Source organism: Lichenostomus cassidix, chromosome 22, assembly GCF_008360975.1.
Source record: "Lichenostomus cassidix isolate B80296 chromosome 22, HeHo_3.0, whole genome shotgun sequence".
NCBI lineage: Eukaryota > Metazoa > Chordata > Aves > Passeriformes > Meliphagidae > Lichenostomus > Lichenostomus cassidix.
This window is the reverse complement of record NC_139502.1, coordinates 4,953,189-4,975,981: the sequence shown is the minus strand read 5'-3', so window position 1 is coordinate 4,975,981 and position 22,793 is coordinate 4,953,189. Positions and strand designations below refer to the sequence as shown.

General features: G+C 60.4%; 3 protein-coding genes across 12 annotated transcripts; 1 reads left to right on the top strand and 2 right to left on the bottom strand.

The window, feature by feature from the left end:
- Nucleotides 1-2,372: 2,372 nt before the first annotated feature.
- On the bottom strand, nt 2,373-4,995 carry GNLY (granulysin). The gene is made up of 5 exons (XM_085080823.1): nt 4,356-4,995; nt 3,692-3,816; nt 3,468-3,614; nt 3,217-3,389; nt 2,373-2,485 (listed from the first exon to the last, which is right to left on the bottom strand). Exons 1-4 carry the CDS (start codon nt 4,840-4,842, stop codon nt 3,222-3,224), a joined length of 927 nt encoding a protein of 308 aa, XP_084936949.1. The 5' UTR covers nt 4,843-4,995; the 3' UTR covers nt 2,373-2,485; nt 3,217-3,221.
- A 51-nt stretch (nt 4,996-5,046) lies between these two features.
- On the top strand, nt 5,047-11,714 carry POLD2 (DNA polymerase delta 2, accessory subunit). 3 transcript variants are annotated; one of them, XM_085080822.1, is made up of 12 exons: nt 5,047-5,177; nt 5,801-6,050; nt 6,531-6,645; nt 8,585-8,706; nt 9,570-9,693; nt 9,771-9,885; nt 10,051-10,249; nt 10,342-10,422; nt 10,730-10,887; nt 11,004-11,131; nt 11,209-11,310; nt 11,409-11,714. In XM_085080822.1, the coding sequence occupies exons 2-12, from the start codon at nt 5,979-5,981 to the stop codon at nt 11,564-11,566; spliced, it is 1,374 nt and encodes a 457-aa protein (XP_084936948.1). In that variant the 5' UTR covers nt 5,047-5,177; nt 5,801-5,978; the 3' UTR covers nt 11,567-11,714. The 3 variants fall into 3 exon arrangements, with proteins under 3 accessions (XP_084936948.1, XP_084936945.1, XP_084936947.1); XM_085080819.1 differs by lacking the exon at nt 6,531-6,645 and having other exon boundaries at nt 5,048-5,177; XM_085080821.1 differs by lacking the exons at nt 5,047-5,177; nt 6,531-6,645 and adding an exon at nt 5,205-5,250.
- AEBP1 (AE binding protein 1) lies at nt 11,677-20,130 on the bottom strand. 8 transcript variants are annotated; one of them, XM_085080811.1, is made up of 21 exons: nt 19,002-20,130; nt 18,500-18,874; nt 18,173-18,244; nt 17,598-17,684; nt 17,407-17,493; nt 16,689-16,805; nt 16,495-16,584; nt 15,937-16,011; nt 15,787-15,861; nt 15,584-15,693; nt 15,369-15,523; nt 15,194-15,278; nt 14,975-15,122; nt 14,808-14,896; nt 14,249-14,372; nt 13,973-14,169; nt 13,457-13,636; nt 13,030-13,369; nt 12,801-12,940; nt 12,628-12,727; nt 11,677-12,547 (listed from the first exon to the last, which is right to left on the bottom strand). In XM_085080811.1, exons 1-21 carry the CDS (start codon nt 19,681-19,683, stop codon nt 11,997-11,999), a joined length of 3,879 nt encoding a protein of 1,292 aa, XP_084936937.1. In that variant the 5' UTR covers nt 19,684-20,130; the 3' UTR covers nt 11,677-11,996. The 8 variants fall into 8 exon arrangements, with proteins under 8 accessions (XP_084936937.1, XP_084936938.1, XP_084936939.1 ...); XM_085080812.1 differs by having other exon boundaries at nt 14,975-15,119; nt 19,002-20,129; XM_085080813.1 differs by having other exon boundaries at nt 15,369-15,508; nt 19,002-20,129.
- Nucleotides 20,131-22,793: the final 2,663 nt, after the last annotated feature.

Genomic DNA, 22,793 nt, shown 5'->3' with positions numbered 1-22,793 from the left:
TCAGGGTGGAGGAGCTCCTCACCAGTGAGCTCTGGGGTGCAGAGACTGACCAGAGTGCACTAGAAATGAGCCAGATGGAGGGGGGCATTTTGGGGAGATCCCCTCCAGCCATGTCCCCACAGTGGGACAGGGTGGGGAGCAGGGTGTCCTGACTCCCCCAGACTGGGCATGGACCCACATCAAGGGCTAAATCCTGCTTCCACCAGCACCCCAAAACCCAGAGGGTCCCACCCACCCCAAACAGGGGGACACATAGGTTACCTCCAGAGCTGTTCCATGCTCCAGGGTGACACTGCTCAGACCCTTCCCTGTTTCACAGAATCACAGAATCATCCAGGTTGGAAAAGACCTCTGAGATCATCAAGTCCAGCCTGTGACCTAACACCACCTTGTCAACTAGACCATGGCACTGAGTGCCACATCCAGTCTTTTCTTAAACACCTCCAGGGACAGTGACTCTACCACTTCCCTGGGCAGCCAATTTCAGTGCCCAATCACCCTTTTGTGAAGAAATTCTTCCCAGCATCCAACCTAAACCTCTGCCGGCACAGCTTAAGACTGTGTCCTCTTGCCTATTCCAGCTGGGAGAAGAGACCAACACCCACCTGGCTACAATCTCCTTTCAGGGAGTTGTAGAGAGTGATGAGGTTTCCTCTGAGCCTCCTCTTCTCCAGACTAAACAACCCCAACTCCCTCAGCTGCTCCTCACAGGGCTTGTGTTCCAGACCCTCCATCAGCCTTGTTGGCCTTCTCTGGACACACTCCAGCATCTCAAAGTCTTTCCTAAATGGGGGGCCTAGAACTGGACACAGCACTCAAGGTGTGGCTTAATCAGTGCCAAGTACAGGGGAAGAATCACTTCCCTTATCCTGCTGGCCACACTATTCCTGATGCACCTTGGGTTAATAAAGAGGGGATAAACATCAGGGTCTTGGGCAGGGTTTCAGGGTCGCTCTGGGGCACCCCAGAGATTTGAGCTCTCCAGAGGGTCTGGAGCAGAATATTGGGGTCCCTCTGGGGGTCATGGGCACCCCAGGGTGTTGAGGTCCCTCTAATGATCTGGAAGTACTGCACCATACTGTGGTTCCCTGAAGGCTCTGGAGGCAACACAGGGTTTTGGGTCACTCTGAGGGTCTGGAGCACCCCAGGGGTGGAGGGTCTTCCTGGGACACCAGTGTGTTGGGCTCCCTTCGGAGGTTTGGGGCACCCCAGGTTCTGGGCCCTACTCAGGGTATTGGGGTCAGCCCTGGAGGTGTGGGGCCACCCCATGGTATGGGCCATCTTGGGGGTCTGGGGTTATATCTGGGATATTTGGGGCCAATGCAGAGGTCTGGGGTGACCCTGGGACATGGGGGCACCCAGGATCTAGGGACATCTCAGGGGGCTGGGGTAACTCTTGGGCATCTGGGACCACCTGGGGGTACTGGATCACCACGAGGTGTAGGGCCAACATGGGGGGCTGGGACTACCAAGAGGTCTTGGTATCCTCACAGAGCACAGGGCCACCCCACGGCTGGGGGGTGCACATTGAGGGGCTGAGGACACTGGGGGGATCTGTGCCACCCCAAGGAACAAAGCCAGCAGTGCTGCTCCTGAAGCCCCCGGACCCACAGGCGGCACTGGGATCCCCATAGCTCATTGCAGGTGGAGAAGGGGATCCTTCTGCTCTGCTTGGCTGCAGCCCTCAGCCTGCAGGATTCCATTAATTTTGATTGGCTGCAGCCAGCAGCACCAGGGCTTCCTGTAGTCATTGGCCATGGCCAAAAGTGGATTCTTTGTGCTCCGACTGGCCACAGCCCTCAGCCAGCAGGATTCCCTGTGCTCTGACTGGTTGGCACCAGAAAGACATCCTTGAGCTCTGATTGGCAGCAGCCCACAGAGACTGGCAGTCTTTCTATTCCGATTGGCCAGGGGCAAACAGAAGAGATTCCCTGCACTCCAATTGGCTGGAATTTAAAAAAAAAAAGGGGGTTTCCCTGTGCTCTGATTGGCTGGGACTAAAAAAGGGATTCCCTGTGCTCAGCAGGGACAGTGCCAATGCCATGTGTTGGGGACAGTGAGGATGATCCCAAGCCCATGGAAGCGCCAGGGGCAAGTGAGTGACCAGTTACAGTACCAAGTGCAGGGATAAATGCAGCGTCAGCCAAGGGATGTGCTGGTGCACAGTGAGAGAACAGTAACAGCCAGGGCCATCCGGGTGTGTGGAGAGAACTGCTCACTCCAACCCACATGGCACATGTCCCCACGCTACCGCTGGGTGTCACCTTGGCCGTGCTGGGGGCAGGCCAGGGCCAGATTGTCCCCTGCCAGTGCCTGGTGCCATATGCCCTTGTCACAGTGTCCCCCCAGGGCAGACAAACGAGACACGTGGAGCCAGAGAAGGGACTTTATTGGGGGGGGGCAGTGGTGAGAGGGAGGATGGCTGGGCATCGAAGGCATCGGGGCTGGAGGGGCATCAGGGTTTGGGAGGCACTCAGGGCTGCATCTGTGGGGACAGGAAAGGGCAGGGGGTGAGTTGGGGGCCAGCAGAAGCAGCTCCTCCAGCCTTCCCCTGCTCAATAATGCACTTTGGGGTGACCTGGCTCACCCCCACCCTACAGAGCTGCAGCAGGGAAGGTTCAGGAACCCCAAGCATGCTCCCACCTCTCAGGCAGGTGTGGGGTGCAGGATGTGGGGTGCAAAGTGTGGGATGCAGGGTGGGGGATGTGGGGTGCAGGACATAGGGTTCAGGATCAGGATGTAGGGTGCAGGATTAGGATGTGGGGTGCAGGATGCACCGTCAGGACACGGTGCAGGACTGGGACACGGGGTGCAGGATATTCGGTGCAGGATCAGGTATAGGGTGCAGGATGTGGGCTCAGGATCAGGGTGTAGGATGCAGGACATGGTGCAGAACAAGGGGCGTGGGACTGGGATGCAGGGTGCAGGACACAGTGCAGGACTGGGTCACGATGCAGGATATTCAGTGCAGGATCAGGATGTGGGGTGCAGGATGGGGGTTCAGGATCAGAGTATAGAATGAAGGACAGAGATTGCAACGCAGGTTGCAGGACATGGTGCAGGATGCAGGATGTAGGATTGGGATGTAGGGTGCAGGACACAGGGTGCAGGACATGGGGTATGGGATCAGAATGCAGGATGTGGGAAGCAGGACACAGGATGCAGACTGCAGGATGAGCCCATGGGATGCAGGATGAGGTACAGGCAGACACTGACCATGCTCAGGACCGGCAGATACCCATGGCAGAGCAGATGTCTCGGGGCATGTCCCCATTCTGCAGCCCCTCGGTGATCCGGTCCTGGTACTTGTTCACCAGCCACTGGCACAGCTTGCCCATGACCCGGCCCAGCGCCCGGCAGCCCTTCTGCAGTGCTGCTGCCACCGCCGCCTGCGAAAGCCACCACAGGTCAGGGGGCTGCAGGGAGATGGTCCCCAGCCCAGACCCCAGACCCTCATCGCCCCTCACCTCATCGGGGTTGTCACCTGCCAGCGCCTGTATCTTCTTCAGGACCCTGGTGCACAGGCTGCACTTAATCCCCCGGCCCTGTGCCACGCCATCTGCATCAGCCACATCATCCCTGTCAGCCATGTTGTCCCCTTTGGCCACATTTCCCTGTGGGGACACAAAGACCTTCAGTGCTGCCTGGATGCCTGGGTGGCCCTGGCAGAAGCTGGGGATGGGGTGCTCACCTGGGCCAGGCTGTCCCAGAGGTCCTGGCACTGCTGCTCCCAGCCACAGCGTGTGGCCATGGCCATGTCCCAACACCAGGACATAGGGTCACCCTGGCAAGGCGAAGGGGCCGCGGCCTGTGTTGCTGCATGGGGACAGGATGGTGAGCATGGCCACAGGTTGGGTGCCCATCACTGAGGTCCCCGGGGACCCTGGAGGTGCCCAGACCCCTAAACCACCAGCCACAGGTACTCAGCCCCATCCCACCATCCCTCCTGCCTGTACGCACATCTTTCTGTTCCCACCATTCCTAGGTCCCCGTGCAGACCCTGTCCCCAAACATCCCCATGTGCCGATCCCAACACGGGCACCATCCCCATCATCCCTGGATCCTCAGGCAGACCACATCCCTGCCACCCCCAGCTGCTTGTTCTCATGAGACCCCATCCAGGCAACCCCTGGGCCCCCATCATCCCTCTTGCCTGTCCCTTTGTCCTCTTTCCTACATCCCTGAGTGCCTGTCCCCACACAGACCCCATCCCTGTCACTCCCAGGTCCCCACGCAGACCACAGCCCACCCAACCTCAGTCATCCAGGCTGCCATCCCCATTGTCCCCATGTGTCCCCCCTCCCCTCCACCTCGGGGTGACCATCCTGCCTGGGAGGCAGGAGGGTCCCCATTACCTCCCACCACCAGCAGCACCAGGAGGAAGGTGGCAGCCATGGTGAGCCCACTGAGCCGGTGACAGCAGATAACTGACAGTGGGTGACAGCCTGCATCCTGACGTCTTTTATAGTGGGGCCGTGGACTGTAGGGGTGGGGGACAAAAACCCCAAAACGCCTTAAAACCGAACGCCGCTCCCCAGGGCACTTCCTGCCTCGCACCTCCACCCCCGCAGGAAGGGGACACGGAGGGGGGCTCGAGGGGGACATGAGGAAGCTCCGCAGCCCCCAAGCTCCCCAGCCTCGTCCCCCCAAGGAATCTGCCCGTAAGTCTCCCAAAGTGTAGGGCGGGGCAGTGAGCGGCCAGACCCCCGAGGGCTGGAACCCTGGATCGGGGAGGTCTATCCCGGGGTCCCCTTTGGTCTCCTCCGGGCTCTGGGGAGTCCAAGCCCTTGGGCTCAGTGCCCCCCCTGGGTCAGTCCTGGTGTCCTCTCTGGGGTCGGTCATGGTGCCCCCCAGGGTTTAGTCCCAGTGTCCCCTTCACCCCATGGGTTCCATGGGGCCCCGGGGTCGATCCCGATGTCTCCTTATCCCTGTCCCCTTCCCGCCGGGGTCGATTCCCGCCCCCTCCATGCTCCCCGGCGCGAGACTATGCCCGCTTTGCAGTAACCTCACACCGCCCCCGGCTCACAGCGGTTGCCGCGGCGACTTGATCGTCACTTCCGCCGCGCGGTCACAAAACTTCCGGATTTTGGGGCGTTCGCGCCTTTTCCCGCCACCGCCCCACCCCCATGGCGGGTCCCGGTGTCGGCGGCGACGCTCGTCCTCTGACCTGTCACCCCGTACGTGACCTGCGGGAACCCCGGGCGGGGGCCGAGGGCGTGTGCCCATTTGGGAGCGGCGGAGACCCAGATTGTGAGGGGGGTGGGGGACCCCTGTGAGGCCCCGTAGCCTGAGGGGGGCTGGGGCGTTGGGGTTGGGGGTTTGGGGAGGGGCTGTTGTGTCCTCGGGAGGTTCCTGGTGCCAGGGAGGTGTCCGAGGGGTCCGGTGCCGCGGAGAAGAGGATTGTGCCAGAAGTAGTGTGGTTGGGGGGGGGGCACTGGTGCCTGCGGGTGTCCATGGGGCTATACGGGGCCCAGGGTCCATTTGGGAGAAGGGGGTTCTGGGAGAATCCAGTGGCCAAGGTATATTTTGAGGGGAGCTCAGGCGTCCTGCCCTGGGGTGGGAGTTTAGGAGAAGGTGGGATGGTCCTGTCACCAGGATGAGTTTGGGTATACCGTGGGTTGGGAGAAGAGGGGAGGAAGAGAGGCTGGAGGGGTGCAGTGTGCAGAGGGCAGGTCAGACCCAGACATGGTTTGTATTTTGGGGGTGGGGAAGATTTTTTTCAGGGAGACTGTTGTGTCTTGGGGTGCCAGTGATGGTTGAGTGGGAACCAGGATCCTTAATTCACCAATTTATTTTCCAGACTCATCGTTAGAATCCCATGTCCCACACCATGTTTTCAGAGCAGGCAGCTCCCATGGCAGAGGGGCTGTTGGCCCCCCCCTCAGCCGAGCCCCCCACCTTCTCCAGGGTGCCTGTATCAGGATACTTGGACTGCTCCCAGCCCTTCCAGCTGGGTGAGCGCAGCTTTTCCCGGCAGTATGCCCACATCTATGCTGTGCGCCTCGCTGGGATGCGGCCGGGACTGGAGCAGCGCGCACGGAGCCGATGGGGTGAGCCTGGGGGGATCCCCCCTTTATCAGGGCCCTGCCCCAGGAAAAATACTGGGGGGCTGGAGCATGTGCAGGGGTAGGACAGAGCTGGGGAAGGGGCTGGAGCACCAGAAGAGGCTGGAGGGGCAGAGGCTGGAGAAAAAGAGGCTCAGGGAGGACCTTCTCACTCTCCACAACTCCATGGCAGGAGGGTGCAGCCAGCAGGGGGTTTGGGTTCTGCTCCCAGGGAACAGGGACAGGACAAGAGGACACGGCCTCAAGTTGCACCAGGAGAGGTTCAGGTTGGATACTGGGAAAATTCCTTCATGGAAGGGGCTGTCCAGCCCTGGCACAGACTGCCCAGGGCAGTGCTGCTGCTGTCCCCATCCCTGTGTGGAATTAACAGCCATGGGGATGTGGCACTTGGGGACGTGTTTGTGATGGCCTTGGCAACAAGCATCTGTGGAGCTGCCTTAGGATTTCATCTCCTTGTTTGACCAGATTTATACCTGGAGTCCAGAAGTGAGTGAGTGTTCCCATCCTCAGGCTGGATGTACCCTGCAGGCATCCCTGGAGGCAGGATCCATCCCTACTGGGGAGGAATCCACCCCTACAGGTATGGGGTTCATCCCTGCCAGGCTGGGATCCACCCACAACCTTCCTGCAAGCTGAGCAGCTCCAGTGTACCCAGTTGTCCCAGTGGTGTTTTACACCCTTGACAGGGAACATGCAGCAGAGCCCACCCAAAAGAGCTCAGCCCCCCCAGCCGTGGGATTCATAGTGATGATGGGATAATCCATTTGCAGCTGGATTATGTGGTAATCCTGCGGCAGTTCCCACCTGGAGTTCTGACCTTGGGACAAATTGCATTCCTCATTGTAGATAGAAGGCAGATGTGGGCAGGGAGAACATGATTGTCTTTTAGTCACATCGCTCCACACAATTTTGGGAGCAGGAGTTGAGTGTGAGGTTTGTCAGGGTGGTGCTGGGGAGTCCTGGCCAGGAAGTGGGGTACAGGAGGGTGCAGGGGGGTGAGAGGTGCTGGTTGTGCTGGGGGATGGCTGTTTCCTGGCTGGTGGAGTTTGTGGTTGGGGGGTGGGACCCTTAGGCTCAGAGTTTCCATCCGCAGGCTGAAGCAATGCCAGTGCTGCTGGGGCTCTGCCCCCCCAGCCTGGGCATGGCCTGTGATTGAATTTCCTTCGGCTTTTTGCCCTTCTATGGGCAAAAACCCTTTCAGTGGAAGCTTTTGGGCCAGACGCCTGTTCTTGTGCTCTCCCCAGCCCCATGGGCTGTGTGGAAGCAAAGCCAGTGCTAGTCCCACAGCAGATGTCATTCCTTGGTTGGCGACCCTGGACTTTGCCAAGTGTGACAGGACCCAAGGGTTTTAAAGTTCCACCTCCTGCAATGCTGGGATGGGACCAGATTTCAGGGTTTGTCTCCCAGCAGGAAGCGCCTGCAGGCAAAATTCTGGAGAGCACAGCCCCCTCCCCCCAAACACACATTTTGGGGAGTTTGAGCCAAAAATAAGAAACTTCAACAGGATTGTTTTTGTTCTGACTCAGAGTGTTTGCATTCCTGGGCTTGGGAATCCATGTTTCCAGCATGGGGTGCCAGGGATGGCAGTGGGGTGCTCTCCCTGGGACAACAGTCACGTTCAGCAGCGCGTGATGAGCAAAGGGAGATTTTTGGGAGGAGAAATGTCATCCAGAAAGGACGAGGAGCTGGCACAGGCAGTGTTGTTTTAGGAGAGGAGACTGGGAGCAAGCTCCTTGCTCCTCTCCAGTGCCTGAGGCTTGGGATGGACTTCACAGGCTGCTGTAAACAGGGAATGACAGTCCCACAGCCACGTACTGGATGGGAGGACACAAACAGGATGGGGCTGGAGTATCTCTCGGTCCCCAGGGGTGGGGTAAGAAGTTTTGGACTCACCTTGTGGTAAGGGAGATTTTTACTCCTCAGCCACAAAGTGGATGCAGCTGGGGCTGTGATGCTCCTTGCAGCTCCCAAGATTCTCCCAGCCCGTTTTCCCTGTGGATCCCCGCCTAAAGCCCAGGGACCTGTCAGCATGCCAGGATCTTCTCTGGATGTGATGGGGATCCTGAATTCCAGTGGGGATCTGGGGCAGAGCATCTGGCCCTGGCAGAGATCAGGTTCGGGGTGTTGAATGATCTCCTGCCTGTCAGCTCTGAGTAGGATCTTTGGGTCATCATCTTGATGAAGAGCAGGAACAGCAGCCCCCCATGCCCAAGGGCAGGAAATTGCATCCTGGAGCCTTTCCGGGCAGAGCTGTTTACTGGGAGCTAAACACACCACCATGACCCAGCTATCCTCCCAGCACAGAGGAAATGCCTGCAGGCTTGCAGGCTCTGGAATGCTCCTCAGCATCTGGCCCACACATGTCCGTTAGGCACTGTGCCTCGAGGAAAAGCAGGAGGTTTCCCGATATTCCCCAACGCCTCTTGCTGGCCTCAATGCTGGGGCCCTTCAGCTGCTCCTGCCAGCCCTGCACCGTGCCCCCATCACCCTGAGGCCACTGACACCCTGTCTCTCTGCAGGGAATGACATTGCACTGCGGAAGCTCTCAGAGCTGCAAGCAGGAGAGAAGTGCTGCGTGGTGGGGACACTCTTCAAAGCCATGCAGCTCCAGCCCTCCATCCTGCAGGAGATCAGTGAGGAGGTAATCAGCACACCCCGTACTCCTCTGCACAGCTCGGGGGAGTTGTACCAGCACACCTGAGAGCTCAGCTGGATTTCCATGGCTTCCCTGTGCTCGTTGTAGCTAAGGAACTGGCAGGGATTTGAGCTGGGCTTGTGCCACAGGATGGCCTGTGCCTGCCCTGTGCCTGGTGACACGTCTTGGTGCTAGTGTGTGTCTGTGTGTGCTCCTTATGAAATCATGGAAACACGGAATGGGTTGGGTTGGAAGAGACCTTAAAGCTCATCCATGGGCAGGGACACCTTCCACTGGACCAGGTTGCTCCAAGCCCCATCCAAGTGTTCAAGTGGCCTTGAACACTTGCAGGGATGGAGCAGCCACAGCTTCTCTGGGCAACTTGTGGCAGTGCCTCACCACCCTCACCCCACCCCATCCCATATCCAATCTAAACCCATTGTCCATCTGAAGCTATTCCCCCCCGCTTGCCACCACTCTTGCTCAGTGATGCTTTTCCAACTGTTGGAGGGTTTGAATCCAGGGGGTTGGCAGTGCTGAACCCCTTTCCCTGCTTAGGGGAATGAGGCGGGTGAGGGAGGTGTCAGGGAAGCTCTGCCATCCCCATGTGGGCCTAGAGCCCATCTGCTCCCAGCCAGATCATGTTGGAAAGTTTGAAGTCTGAGCCACTTCCTCCTTGGATGGGGCTTGTGTCTGGGGTGCTGCAGGGAAGCACTAAGTGAAACCAGACCATCCAGGGGGGTTCTAGCTGCCAGGGCCTCCAGCTGGTGTGTTGGCTGTACCAGTGATGGGGGCCTGGGGTTCGGAAGTGTCCTTGGGAGCTGCTGGTCCTCGCTGAGGTGGTCAGAGCTGTCCCTGCGCCCTTGCAGCACAACCTGGTGCCTCAGCCACCCCTGCCCAAGTACATCCAGCCCTCTGATGAGCTGATCCTGGAAGATGAGCTGCAGCGGATCAAGCTGGAAGGAGCCATTGATGTGCAGAGGCTGGTGACAGGTAAGGGACAGCAGTGGCTCTGTGGTGGCATCCACTCTGTGGGTGCTGGCCAGGGCTGACCACCTGCTCTACCTAAGGGACCATCCTGGCCATGTATGGCTCCGAGCAGGACGACGGCACATTCCTGGTGGAGGATCACTGCTTCGCTGACCTGCCACCACCGCTGCCCTGGAACGGGCCCACCTCTGACCGGTGAGTCAGCAGTAGCAGGAGCAGGGCTGGCGCTACTGTGTCGCTGCTGTGTCCCTGAGCCCCTTGTGCCAAGAAGATGGGCAGAGGGGGCTGTGCCCCCTGCCCGGGCTCTCTTAAGCCCCTTGGTTTGGGTGTGTGGCACACTGAGCCTCTTCATCCATCCAGGTTCGTGCTACTGGCCTCAGGGCTGGGGCTGGGCAGCGTGAGTGGGGAGGCCCTGCTGAGCACTCAGCTGCTGGTGGATGTGGTGACAGGGCAGCTGGGTGCCGAGGGCGAGCAGAGTTGTGCTGCCCACATTGCCCGTGTCATTCTGGCTGGGAATCTGCTGAGCCAGAACACGCAGAGCCGAGACACCATCAACAAGGTACAACAGCGAGGGGGGCTGTGGCCTCAGGGTGCTCCTGGGGTGCTGGGAGAGTGTGCGGGGTTGTCCCTCATGTCTTCCTGCTCACCCAGGCCAAGTACTTGACCAAGAAGACACAGGCTGCAAGTGTGGAGGCTGTGAAGATGCTGGATGAGATCCTGCTGCAGCTCTGTGTGAGTGCTCACGGTTGGCTGGGGAATCAGTTTCCTTTAGGGGAATGAGCCTGGTTCCTGAGGCGAGGGAGCAGTCCAGGATGCATGGTGGCAAAGCCCCCTTCCCCAGCACCCAACTTCCCTTTGAGCACCCCATATAGGGAGGCAGCTCACAGCCCAGTTCCAGATCCTTCTCCTGCAGTCTGGCCTCCGTGGTGAAGCCAAGCAGGGTGTCCTGGGGAAAAGGAGCAGCAGTGACACCAGGGCTTTGCTCTGAGCCCTGTTGGAGGCCTGTTGGCCACCCAGTTGATCCCCGTTCTGCCTACAGACTTCCGTGCCTGTGGACGTGATGCCTGGGGAGTTTGACCCCACCAACTACACGCTGCCGCAGCAGCCCCTGCACCGCTGTATGCTGCCCCTGGCCAGTGCGTACGCCACACTGCACCTTGTCACCAACCCCTACCAGGCTGACCTGGATGGTGTCAGGTAAACAGACCTGGTGTTCTACCAGTTCCGGTGACAACTGTCAGTGGCGTGGGACCATGGGACATGTCCCAGCATGTTCAGCATCTAAAGCTCCCCTTCTTTCCCCCATAATGTAGGTTTTTGGGGACGTCAGGACAAAACATCAGTGATATCTTCAAATACAGCAGCATGGACGACTACCTGGAGATCCTGGAGTGGACATTGCTGGCAGGACACATCAGCCCCACAGCCCCAGATACCCTGGGTATGGTGAGGGTGGGGGGGGCAGTTGAATGGGGAGTCTTTGCCAGGGGCTCCCTTCCTAATTCCCAACCTCCCCAGGCTGTTACCCGTTCTACAAATCTGACCCATTTATCCTCACCGAGTGCCCTCATGTCTACTTCTGTGGCAACACACCGCATTTCCAGTCCAAGCTGCTCCAAGGTGGGTCTTGCAGCACACCCAGATCCTCGTGGGCACTGGGAACCTGCGCCGGGGGCTGCTGGGGGGCTCCTCTGCTTGACACCCACCTGTGTTTACAGGGAAGGAGGGGCAGCGGGTGCTGCTGTTGACAGTGCCCGACTTCAGCTCCACGCAGACTGCCTGCCTCGTCAACCTGCGTGACCTCACCTGCCAGCCCATCACCTTCTCCAGTTTTGGGGCTGATGATGAGGATGGGGACATGGAATTTGGGCACTGACCACAGTGGGTGCACAGACTCTACAAGTCCACACCCCTCAAAGGGTCCTGGCACCCACTGCCCTTGTCTGTCATCTGGTAGGGTGGGGAAGCACCAGATGGACAAGGTGCTCATACCAATATAACTCGATTTATTTGTGTAACAAAAACGGTGTGGAGGGTAGAAAGGCTGTGCCTGCCTCCATGGGCCCTGCCCAGGAGAGCAGTGCCACCCCTGCCACCCCACTGGGACACGGACAGTGGGCTGGCACTGCCCAGCTCCAAGGGATGGGGTAGCATGTCCCTGACAGCACTCAGCTGTTGGTGACAATGCCCACAGTCCTTGGAAGCTGTGGCACCTGGATCAGCTGCCTGGGCTGAAGGAAGATGTTGGAAGTGGATGCTAAAGCGTCCAACCATGGCTTGAAGCAAGGGTGAGGGGTCAAGTGTCCCTAGTCCCCGAAGTTCACGGTGTAGGTTTCAGCCGTGGTGAGGGGCTGCACCGTCCCTGTGTGCAACTCCCAGCCCTCCGTCTCTGTCATCAGCTCAGTGACCACCTCTGTTTCAGTGTCCATCTCCCAGGTGCCAGCAGTGGGTGGCTCCTGGCTCCAGGGCATGTAGGTCGTGCTGCTGAAGGGGAAGGGCAGGGCTGTGGTGGATGGTGGGGCTGTGGGGCTGCTGGTGGTCATGGTGGCATTGAGGCGCCGCAGCCGCATCTGCTCCCTCAGCCGCATGCGGTGTCGGAGGCGCATCCGCAGGCGCAGGCGCTCACGGGGTGTCATGGGTCGGCCAGGTACCACGCGGCGGATTGGCCTGTTCCCATTCATGGCCATGATCTCCCGGATGCGCTTCCAGTTGGAGCGGGACAAGACAAAATTGCACTGGGTGGCCCCGATGTCGTAGAGGACATGGCAAGTCTTGACACTGGGGTTGTAGCCCTCAGCCCGTGCCAACACACGGTACTCGCCTGGGTTCAGGATGCGCCAGTAGTCCCCACTGCTGGCTGTGGATACGAGAGGCAGCATGGTGGGATGGAGGTGGCACGGTGCTGCCAGCACCCTGCCAGCACCTCATAGTACCTACCTGTTCTGATGTTGTGGTTGATGCCGCCCACCACAATGGTGGCATTTGCAATGGGCTCTCCCTGCTGGTCTGTCACTACGCCCTTGATTCCCCGATGGATCTGGGTGAGGAAAAGGGATGAGTGGAACCGTGTGGGACAGGTGGGGCAGATGTGGCCATGTCCCAGTGCACACCTGCTCCATGAAGGTGAGCAGCGACTCCTTGTTGTTCTCCCACTCCTGCTGCAGCTCACTCTCATGGGGGAACTTGTCACAGCCCAGATAAAGGGAGAGCTCCAGGCAGTTGGTGTGCAGGTAGCTGAAGTCATTCATACCTGCAAGAGCATAGACAAGTCCACCCAGCTGCTTGCTCACCTGCTGGTGGCCAGGTTATGGGGCAGCCATGCCACTGGCCACAACTCACTGCCAGGCCGGGGGTGCCACTTGGCACCCTGCACGATGCCCATGGTGTCAGTCACATCCTGTGCATGGCAGCCCCCATGGAAGGTCTCCGTCATGGTGAGGTGTGCTGAAGCATAGGAGATGGCAAGCCAGCGGAACACGGCATGGTCAGGAGTCTCCTGCAGCTCGGAGTGCTCGTCCTCATAGTCCAGTGGATGAGGGGCAGCTGTCGGCGTTGTGGGGCTGGGCCGGGCTGTGTCGAAGGGGAAGGACACCAGCTTCTCCCCGCCTTGCAGGTTGGCTCCCAATACGAAGGGGTTCTTATCCATCCACGCCATGACAGCCCGTGTCTCCACTGCCACCTGTGAAGGGGGCACAGGGCATGATGTGTCCCCCCCACCACCCTCTCCCCACCCCCATCCTGCCCCTGTGCCCCATGGCGCACTCACCGCTGCATCCTCGGACAGGTAGTGCTCTGGGATGGGGATGTGGTGGTTGGGGAACTGGTGGGGCACCAGCCGCCTCTCTTCAGCTGCCCACAGCGCTGAGGCCAGGTCAGGGAAGTTCTCAAATAGGTCAAAGCCTTCCTCTGTCCAATGGCCCAGTGCCCAGTTGCCCAGTTCAGAGCCCTGTGGGCAGCCCAAGACAGTGGTGAGTCCAGGGGGGCTGCATTTTACCACCCATGTCTCATACCACCACTCCCAAGTCCTGGCCCCTGCCCCACCATCCCATCCCACCACCCTGCCTTCCCATCCCATCCCCTTCTCTGACATTTCAGGTGCCCAGCTTGGAGCCCTGTGACCAGCCCAGGGCAGGGGTGAGCTGTGAGGAGGGGGCTGCATCCTACTACTTTGCCATCCCATCCCACTGCCCCACAGCCCATCCCAGCACACCACATCCTACCCCACAGCTCCACTGTCCTATCTCACTGCCTCATGGCCCATCCCACCCCACCACCCCCTCACCGCCTCATGGGCCAGCTCGTAGCCATCAGGGTTGAGGGATGGGACGAGGTGGATGCGAGTATCGGTGACCAGGCTCCGCACACGGGGATTCCCGTCCTGGTACTCCTTGCACAGGAACTGCATCAGCAGCAGCAGCAGCTCCCGGCCCAATGCCTCGTTCCCGTGCAGCCCCGCCGTGTACCGGAACTCGGGCTCACCTGGAGGCGGGGGCCAAGCAGGGTCAGCAAACACCAGGGACCACGGCTGGAGGCCCCCAATCCCTCACAGTTCGTTCACCTGTCTCGTGTTCGCCCGGGTTGTCAGAGACCTCCATGGCGTAGATCTTCAGCCCCCGTGAGCTCTTGCCAATGTTGTAGATGCGGGTGATGGTGGGACACTCCTCATTCACCACCTTCATCAGCTGCAGGATGGGGAGAGATGGGGGGAGTGCTTGGGGGGATGAGCCCATGCTCTGCAGAGAATCCCTCCCCCATGGAGGATCCCACCCTATGGAGATGCCCACCACGATGGAAGTGCTCACAACCACAGAGAATGCCATGCTCCCAAAGATGTGCTCACCACTACAGAGGTATCCACTCCTCATGGAGGATCCCACCCCACAGAGGATCCCATCACCATGGAATATCCCATTCCCCACAAAGCTGCTCATCCCTAAGGAGGTGCCCACCCCCATGGAGGATCCAACTCCCCACCCCCAGGGTCTCACCACCATTAAGGATCTCACAATCATGGGCATTCCAACCTCACAGAGGATTTGTTCACAGAGTCTCCTGTGATCCTCTGATCTACAGAGGATCCCAGCCCCCACCAGATCTGCCTCCCCAGCAGTGCCCACCTGCCTCATGTCCTTGTAGGAGTGGTGTCTGAAGTCCAGGTTGTCCGTGGAAGTCACCTCGTTCTGCTGGGTGTAGTAGTTGCTGACAGCTGTGGAGGGGACAGTGGGGGGTGGCTGGAGAGATCCCACCCCCCATGGCCCCCAGGCTGCTTTGGGGTGACTATTACCGGAGAGGGGGCACCCCAGGACTTCAAGGCGCAGGCAGAGGCTCCCATTCCAGCGCTGGGGGTAAATGCGGATATACCGGGCCACCACTGGCTCAGGGAACTCACTCAGCACCGGCGTGTCCTTGTCCACATTGCCGTAAAACATCTGCTGAGAAGGGGGAGTTGTACCCAAGAGGGTCCCTGTTGTTCCCATGTCAGCTGCCCTGAACAGGTGCTCACCATCTCCTCGTAGCCATTGCTGTACATCATCCAGTGCTGGCTGTCATTGCTGAAGCCCACATAGAAGCTGGTGACAAAGTCATCGCTGTGGGAGGACAGGGACAGGTTGGTTCAGAGGTCCTCACTCTGCCCCGCCCCAGCCCCTTGTCCCCAGCTCCACCCCCATATCACATACTGGATCTGGGAGTCGCGTCCCTGGGTGATGACACCAGTGAACATGGTGATGCGGCGGGTGTCCACCTCGAGCCAGTGCGCCCGGCTGTCATCCTCGGCACACCATGCCCCATCAAAGAAATCATCCTCATTGGTGCCCGCCTGGGGAGCAGTGAGCTGGATGTGGGTGAGGGTGTCACCATGATCCGTGGGGTGGGCACAGGGTGTGACCCTCACCTGCATGTTGAGGCGGCCGCGCTGGGCACCCAGCCCATGGCGCAGCATGGAGGAGGCCAGGATCTGGTCATCTTCGATGCGGTGGGACTCCAGCCCAATTGGGGGACACCCTGGGGACAGCAGGAGATAGGCGGTGATGGGCTTCACCCCCCCGCCCCCCCAGCAGGGTGTCCCTGTCACACCCCCTGGAATGGGACACTCACTTTTCTTCTCTGCTGGAGGGGCCCATTCCTCCTCATCTGGATCCCACTTCTTTCCTCCTGGCTTTTTGGGTTTTCCTGAGAAAGGGGCACAGTGAGGGGGGCAGGGATGGAGATAGATGTGAGGGGACAGGGATGGGGGCTGGCACCCACCTTTGCGGTCCTGGCCCTTCTCCTCTACCCAGCGCTCCTCCTCCTCCTCCTCCTCCTCCTCTTTCTTGGGCTTCACTGTTGGTGAGGTGACATCCACCCCAGGGATGTGACACCAGTCCAGAAACATGCCACCCACCCCAAGAATGTGAGTGATGCTGGGGGTGTGACACCCACTCCAGGAACATGCCACCTCCCCGGGGATATGACACCCACCATGCAGACATGTCACTCACCCCAGAGGCATGCCCCTCACTCCAGGGATGTACCACCATCCCTAAAGATGACACCCACCCTGTTGATGTGACATCCACTCCAGGGATGTGATGCTCACCATGCAGACATGTCACCTATTCCAGGGACATGCCACTGACCTGGGGACATGCAACCCACCCTATTGATGTGCCACCCACCATGGGGATTTGACACCCAGCCCAGGGACACGCCACCCTCACTGTGGCTCTGCCATCAAGCCTGGGGCACACATACCCACCATGGGGACATGCTCCACACCCTGCCAGACCCTGCCCACCCTGCCCAGCCCCCTCCAACCCCTCTCACAGGGTCTGATTTTCTCCTCGTCTGTCTCCATCCTGTCCCCTTTGTCCGGGTGTTTGTGGGGCTTCGGTGGGGGGGGCAGCCCATAGGTCCCTGGAGAGCACAGGGTGGGGGGCTGGGACAACCTTCTGGAGAAGGGCAGAACAGGGATGATGGGGGGTCCTGGGGTGCCCCATCCTTTCTGGTTCATCACTCACAGTCATCGTAGTCCGGTGGCTCAAAGCCCTCACCATAGTCCCCTTCAGTCACCAGGCCAGGCAAGGGGGGCTGCGGGAGGGGCTGTGGGGAGGGCTGCGGGGATGGCTCCTCTGGCTCTGCTTGGGGAAGGGGGGAGGAAGGGGCTGTGCTGGAGATAGGGAAGCAGTGAAGGTCCCCATCTCCCTGCAGGGTGCCCTATGTCCCCTATGGGGTCCCCATGGAGTCAGCATGCCCCTCTGCAACCTGCATTTCCCTTTGGGGTTCTCACGTACCATGAGGTTCCCATGTCCCCACCAGATCCCTCTATATCCCACTGGGATGTCCATGCCCCAAGAGATCCCCACACCCCTATATGGTCCCCACACCTCTAGTGTCCCCCCAGTGCTCTGATGGGAACTCCATGTCCCTACAGGGTTCTCCATGCCCCCACAGGGTCCCCATGTCCCTGCAGGGCTCCCTGTGTCCCCATGGAGTCCTCGTGTTCCTTTGGGATTCCTGTGTCCCTGCAGAACACCTCTATATTGCCACAGGACCCCCATGCCACCAAGAAATCCCCACACCCCTACAGGGTCCCTGCACCCATTATGCTGTCCCCATGCCCACCCCAGCTTCAGGCTGCCCCAAAATGCTGCTTCCTGGGGTTCCCAAGGCTGGGGACTGTCCCCCAACCTCACCCCGAGCAGCGCCAGCCCCCCATGCCTGCATCCTCCCACGTACGTGTTTCCTTGGGCTTGGGCCAGACCCGCTCAGTTCTCCTCCTGCCTGGGGGCTTGGGGGGCTTCTGCTGCCGCCGGATGTATTCAACTGGGGATACAGAGGGTGGCACTGGCTTTGTGGTGCAAGGCACAGGGGGACACCCCCTCCATCCCTCCCTGAAGGCCAGGGGCCCCAGTAATCCCATCACCCACACCCCAGCACCATACAGTCCTCGTAGTCCTCCCGCTCTAACTGCTCGTTGTAGTCCAGAGTCGGGGGTTCTGGCTCCTCGGGGACCTCTGTGGAGAAGGGACACATGGAGAAGGGGCACAGGGTAGCACTGGGGTGCAGGAAGGGGACAGCAGGGTGCAGGGAGGTGGAACTTGAGAATAGGAGAGAAGCACTGAGGTAAAGGTGGTGGCCCTGAGGCACATAGGAGGTGACACTTGGGAGCAGAGAGATAGTCCAGAGTGCAGTGGGGTGCAGGGAAGTGACAGTGGGAAGGAGGGAGGTGGCCCTGGTGTGCAAGGTGATGACACTGGGATGCAGGGAGATGGTGCTGGGAAACAGGAAGGAGACGTAAGGGTGCACGAGGGTGGCGTTTGGGAACAAGAAGGTGGTCCGTGTTGCAGAAGCATGGCGCTGGGGAGCTGGGACATAGCATTGGGGTGCACAGATGTGACATTTGGAGACAGGGATGTGGCCCCAAGACACAAGGAGATGGACCCAGGGTGCAGAGGAGTGGCCCCAAGAGATAGGGTGGTGGCCCTGGGGACTGGGTACTCACCTGGCTGGGGCTCAGGGTCCCAGTCCTTCTTGCCCAGCCCCCAGCGCTCATTTGGCTGCTCTTCTAGCTCTCCTGGGACAGGGACAGAGCAAGGGGCTGGTGTGGCCTCCCCAGGCCCCTGTCCTGGCCCCCCTAGCCCCCAGTCAGAAGAAAATCCCATGGAGGGGAAAGCCAGGGAGACAGAGAGGGGAAACCCAAGGGGACAAAGCCCAGACAGCTGTAGGGTGCCACCAGGGCAGCTGAGCAGGACGAAGGGTGACACTCTGCTGTGCTGAAACCTCCCACACCAACCCCACTAGTGGGAAGATGGACGTCCCCAAAACTCACCTCGGACACCTCCATCCTCCTCCTCCTCCTTGTACTGTGAAGGCTTTAGAAATTCGGGTTTCTCTTCATTATCCTTGACCTGTGGGGGCTGCAGAGTAGTGGGAGGTTCAGTAGGGGGACTTGGTGGCACTGGTGGCTTCTTGCCAGAGGGTTTGGTGGCCTTGGGTGGCTTCTCCTTGGACTTTTTGGAGCCTTTTGGGGGGTTTTCAGGGCCTTTCGGTGGCTTCTCCTTGGATTTCTTGGGGGTTTTGTTCTTGCCACGGTCCTTGTCCTTATCCTTCTTGGGGCCCCGGGGTCTGTCCTTGGGCTTCTTGGGGGGTTTTTCCTTCTTCCCCTTCCTGGGTTTCTCAGGCTCCGTCAGCGACCCTGTGGAGCCTGAGGGGACAGAAGCGGGGTGGGGCAGCCACCCGGAGGCAGGGTGAGTGTAGCAGGGCAGGGCTGGTGGAGTCCCCCCTGTCCCGCCACCCCCGTTGTCCGTGGGATCCTGGTGCCGATCGCTCACCGATGCCGGTGCCGATGCTGAGGTCGGTGCCGAAGCCCAGCTCAGTACCGTCCCCTTCCCGGTCCCTGTCCTGGTCCCCGCCGTCCCTGGGTCCAAGGAAGCCCCGCAGAAACTCCTCGATCTCGGCGTCGGTGAGCGCGGGGGGGGCCGGGGCTGTCCCCGGTGCCGGTGCCGGTACGGGCAGCAGCTGCAGCAGCGCGGCCGTCAGCAGGAAGCAGGAGCGAGGCGGCACAGCCCAGACCATCGCGCTCCGCACCGGCCCCGCGCCCCGAGAGCCCCGAAAGCCCCGGGCGGGCGGGCTGGGGGCGGTGCTGCGGCCGGGGGCGGCACCGAGCGGCGGCGGCCCCCCGCGGGATCCGCTCGACACTGGGGTGGCACTGTCCTCTAACGGGACCGGGATGGCACTGAAGGGATGGTCACCGACACTGTTATTGTCGCCGACACGGTACTGGCACTGCACCGGGGCCGGGACTGCCCGGGACGCGCACTGAACCCGCACTGGCACCGCGTGGGATGTGTGCTGACTGGCAGCGGGACTAGCACCGACACTGCCGGGGACCCGCGCTGCGGTGGCACCGGCACCGGCAACCGGCAGTGACACTGGCGCCGGAACTGCCAGGGACTCGCGCTGCACTGGCACCAGCACTGGCACCGACACTGGCACTAGCACTGGCATTGGCATTGGCACTGGCACTGACACTGCCGGGGACCCACGATGCACTGGTACCAGCACTGGCACTGGTACCAACACTGGCGCTGGCACTGGCACCGGCACCGGAACTGCCGGGGGCTCGCGCTGTGCTGGCACCGGGACTGCCTGGGACTGGTACTTAGCCCATACTGGGACTGGCTGGGGCCCAGCACTACAGTGGTGCTGTGCGGGGCCTGGATTGCAGGGGCTGGCTCTGCATCAGCACTTGCACGGCGTGGGGACCAGCACGACACTGGCACTGGCCCTGTGCCACCACAGCAGCCCCACGCACTGTGGCCCCACGTGCCGTGTACGGGCCTGGCCCCAGGGCTGGCGCTGGGCCGGGCACTGGTGCTGCACCTGCAGCAGCGCCACCAACACTGCGCTTCCAGCATGGGCAGGCACACAGCACACAGCTGTACCCTCAGCACCCCCTATACCCCTTGTACCCCCAGCACCTCCTGTACCCCCCAGCATCCCCAGTACCCCCGGCACCACCACAGGTGGTGCACATACAGGCACAGGACCTCACACACCAGTGCTGCACCTGCACGGGGACTGCGCACACATCCACTGCATCCATGATGCTGAAGGTACAGCACACAGGAACCCCATCACCCAGAGCAGCACATGCACACGCTGCACAGGTTAGGGCACTGAATGTGGGACACGCACAGCACACGGAACACGCACCGCATGTGCACACAGAACACTCATGGTACACACACACTCTGCACACGACACCAAGCACATGGAACACACACTGCACATGAGACCTGGCACACAGAACACACAGGGTACACACACACTGCACATGAGATCTGACACACGGAACACACACTGCACATGAGATTGTGCACATGTGTGGCAGTGCCTTGGGCTCCCTCCACATGCACCACACATGGAGAAAGCACGCATAGGGGATGCAGTGCACATGCTCTGCAAGTAATGCACATGCATTACTCATATGTGACCCCCCCCGAGCCTCCCTGCTTGCAGGGTTGAGGTTCAGGCTGGCGTGTGCACCCCCATGGTGCCTTCTGGGGCACTGGGGGGTGTAGGCTGCGATTCTGGGGGGTGCACTGGGTGCCCCCCACCCGCTTGGGCCCTGCAGGCTCCCTGGGCCACGGTGGCGGCCGGGCCACGTGGCAGCTCAGGCAGCCCTCAATCGTCACATGCGTGACCCCCCCTCGTCGTCACACACGTGGCCCCCCCAGCCATGACTCACTGTCCAGAAATGCTGGGGCCTGCCGGGAGCTGGGGGGCCCCACCTGCACCTCCCAGTGCCTCCCAGTGCAGCCCAGTAAGTCTCTGCTGCAGCTCCTACTGCACCTCATGCAGCCCCCAGAAATGCCCCCCTTCCACTTCCACTCCCACTCCCACTACAGCCTCCCCAGCCTGTTACGGCTCCCCCAGCACAACCCTGAGTACAATACCCCTCCCTCCCCCCACTACAGTCTTCCCGCAGTACAGCCTTCCTATTCCCAGTGCAAATCCCCCCACCAGTAACAGCTCCCACTACACCTCCCCCCATCCCAGCCTCGTGTAGACCACTTAGTACAATCCCCCACCCACCACAGTCCCCTTCCAGTCCAGCCCCACCTCCATACGGCCCACCCACTACAGCTGCCAGTACAGTCTTCACAACCAGTACAGCCCCTTCTTCCCAGTACAGATTGCACACCCCCCGGACCCCCAGAGCTGCTCCAGCCCCTGGCAGGGGGGCAGAGGCCTGAGACCCTCCGAGGTGGCACTTGGTGCCCTGGCGGGGTGGGGGTCTTGGGAAGGGTGGTTGGTTCTGGAAAGGGAAGGGTCCCGGTAGGATGGGGTTGGGTGTCATCAGGGTGGGGAGTTCCTGGCAGGATGGGGATCTCAGAGTGGGTCCAGGAGGATGGGGGTCCCAGCAATGAGGTGGGGGGGGGTCCCATGAGAGTGTGGTGGTCCAGCAGCATTGAGGAGGGGTTCCGGAGGAGGGGGCTCCTCAGGAGGATCCACAGAATGGTGGGGGGTCCAGCAGTGTGAAGAAGGATCCCAGTGGGGTGGGTGGTCCCATGAAGACGTGGAGGCAGGGAGGGTGTCCCTTGTAGAAGGGGTCCCCATGAGGGTGGGGGTCCCAGCGGGAAGGGGAAGCCTATTGGGGTAGGGGCTCCCAGCAGAGTGGAGGTCTCAGGGTACAGTACCTCCCCCACTGCGAGAGGCGCCACCCGAGGCCACACTGTCCCCCCGGAGAGGCCCAGCTATGACTGGGCCATCCTCCTGCCACTCCCCTCTCTCACTCCCCTCCCTCGTCCCCACCCTTTCCTGCGCCTGAGTCATTCCCAGCGCCTTCCGAGTGTTGGGGTGTCCGTCGTGCTCGGTCGCAGCGTCGTGCAGAGCCGGGTCCGTCCGTCTGTCCCATGGGGGGCGCTGTCGGGTGGTCCGTCTGTCCGTCATGGGATGTACTCCTCGGGGGTCTCTGTCTGTCCTGAGGGCATCCCACCCCCGTGGGGTCTGTCTGCCGGGATGTCCATCTGTCCTTCCACCTGTGTATGTCAGGACACCTCTAGCTGTTAGAGTGTCTGTCCATCTTCCTGCACGTCCATTTATTGGGTTGTCTGTGTGTCCATGGAAGTCTGCCCCTACCAATAGAGGCTTCCATCTCTATGTAGGGGTATCTGTCCATCCTCTGGGTGTCTGTCTGTCCATTGGGGTGTCCATCTATGCATTGGAGTGTCCCTCTGTCCTTCTGGGTGTCCGTCTGGGCATCCAGTTGCCCTTCTGGATGTCACTTGGCATATCTGTCTGTCCTGGGTGTCTGTTGGGGTGCCTGTCTGCTTCTGAGTGTCCATCTGGGTATCCATCTGTCCTGGGTGTCTGTTGGGATGTCCCTCTGTCCTGTGTACCAGTCCAGATGTCTGTCTGTCCTTTTGGGTGTCTGTCTAGCAGGGTGTCCACTTGTCCTGGGTGTCTGTTGGGGCATCCGTCTGTCCTTATGGGTATTTGTCTTACTGGAGTGTTCTTGACCTCCTTCTTAGAAGGTCAAGAAGGGCCTCCTCCATCTTTTGCATCCATCTCATGGTGTCCCCCCATCCACAGGTCCATCTGTCTGTCCATCCATCCAG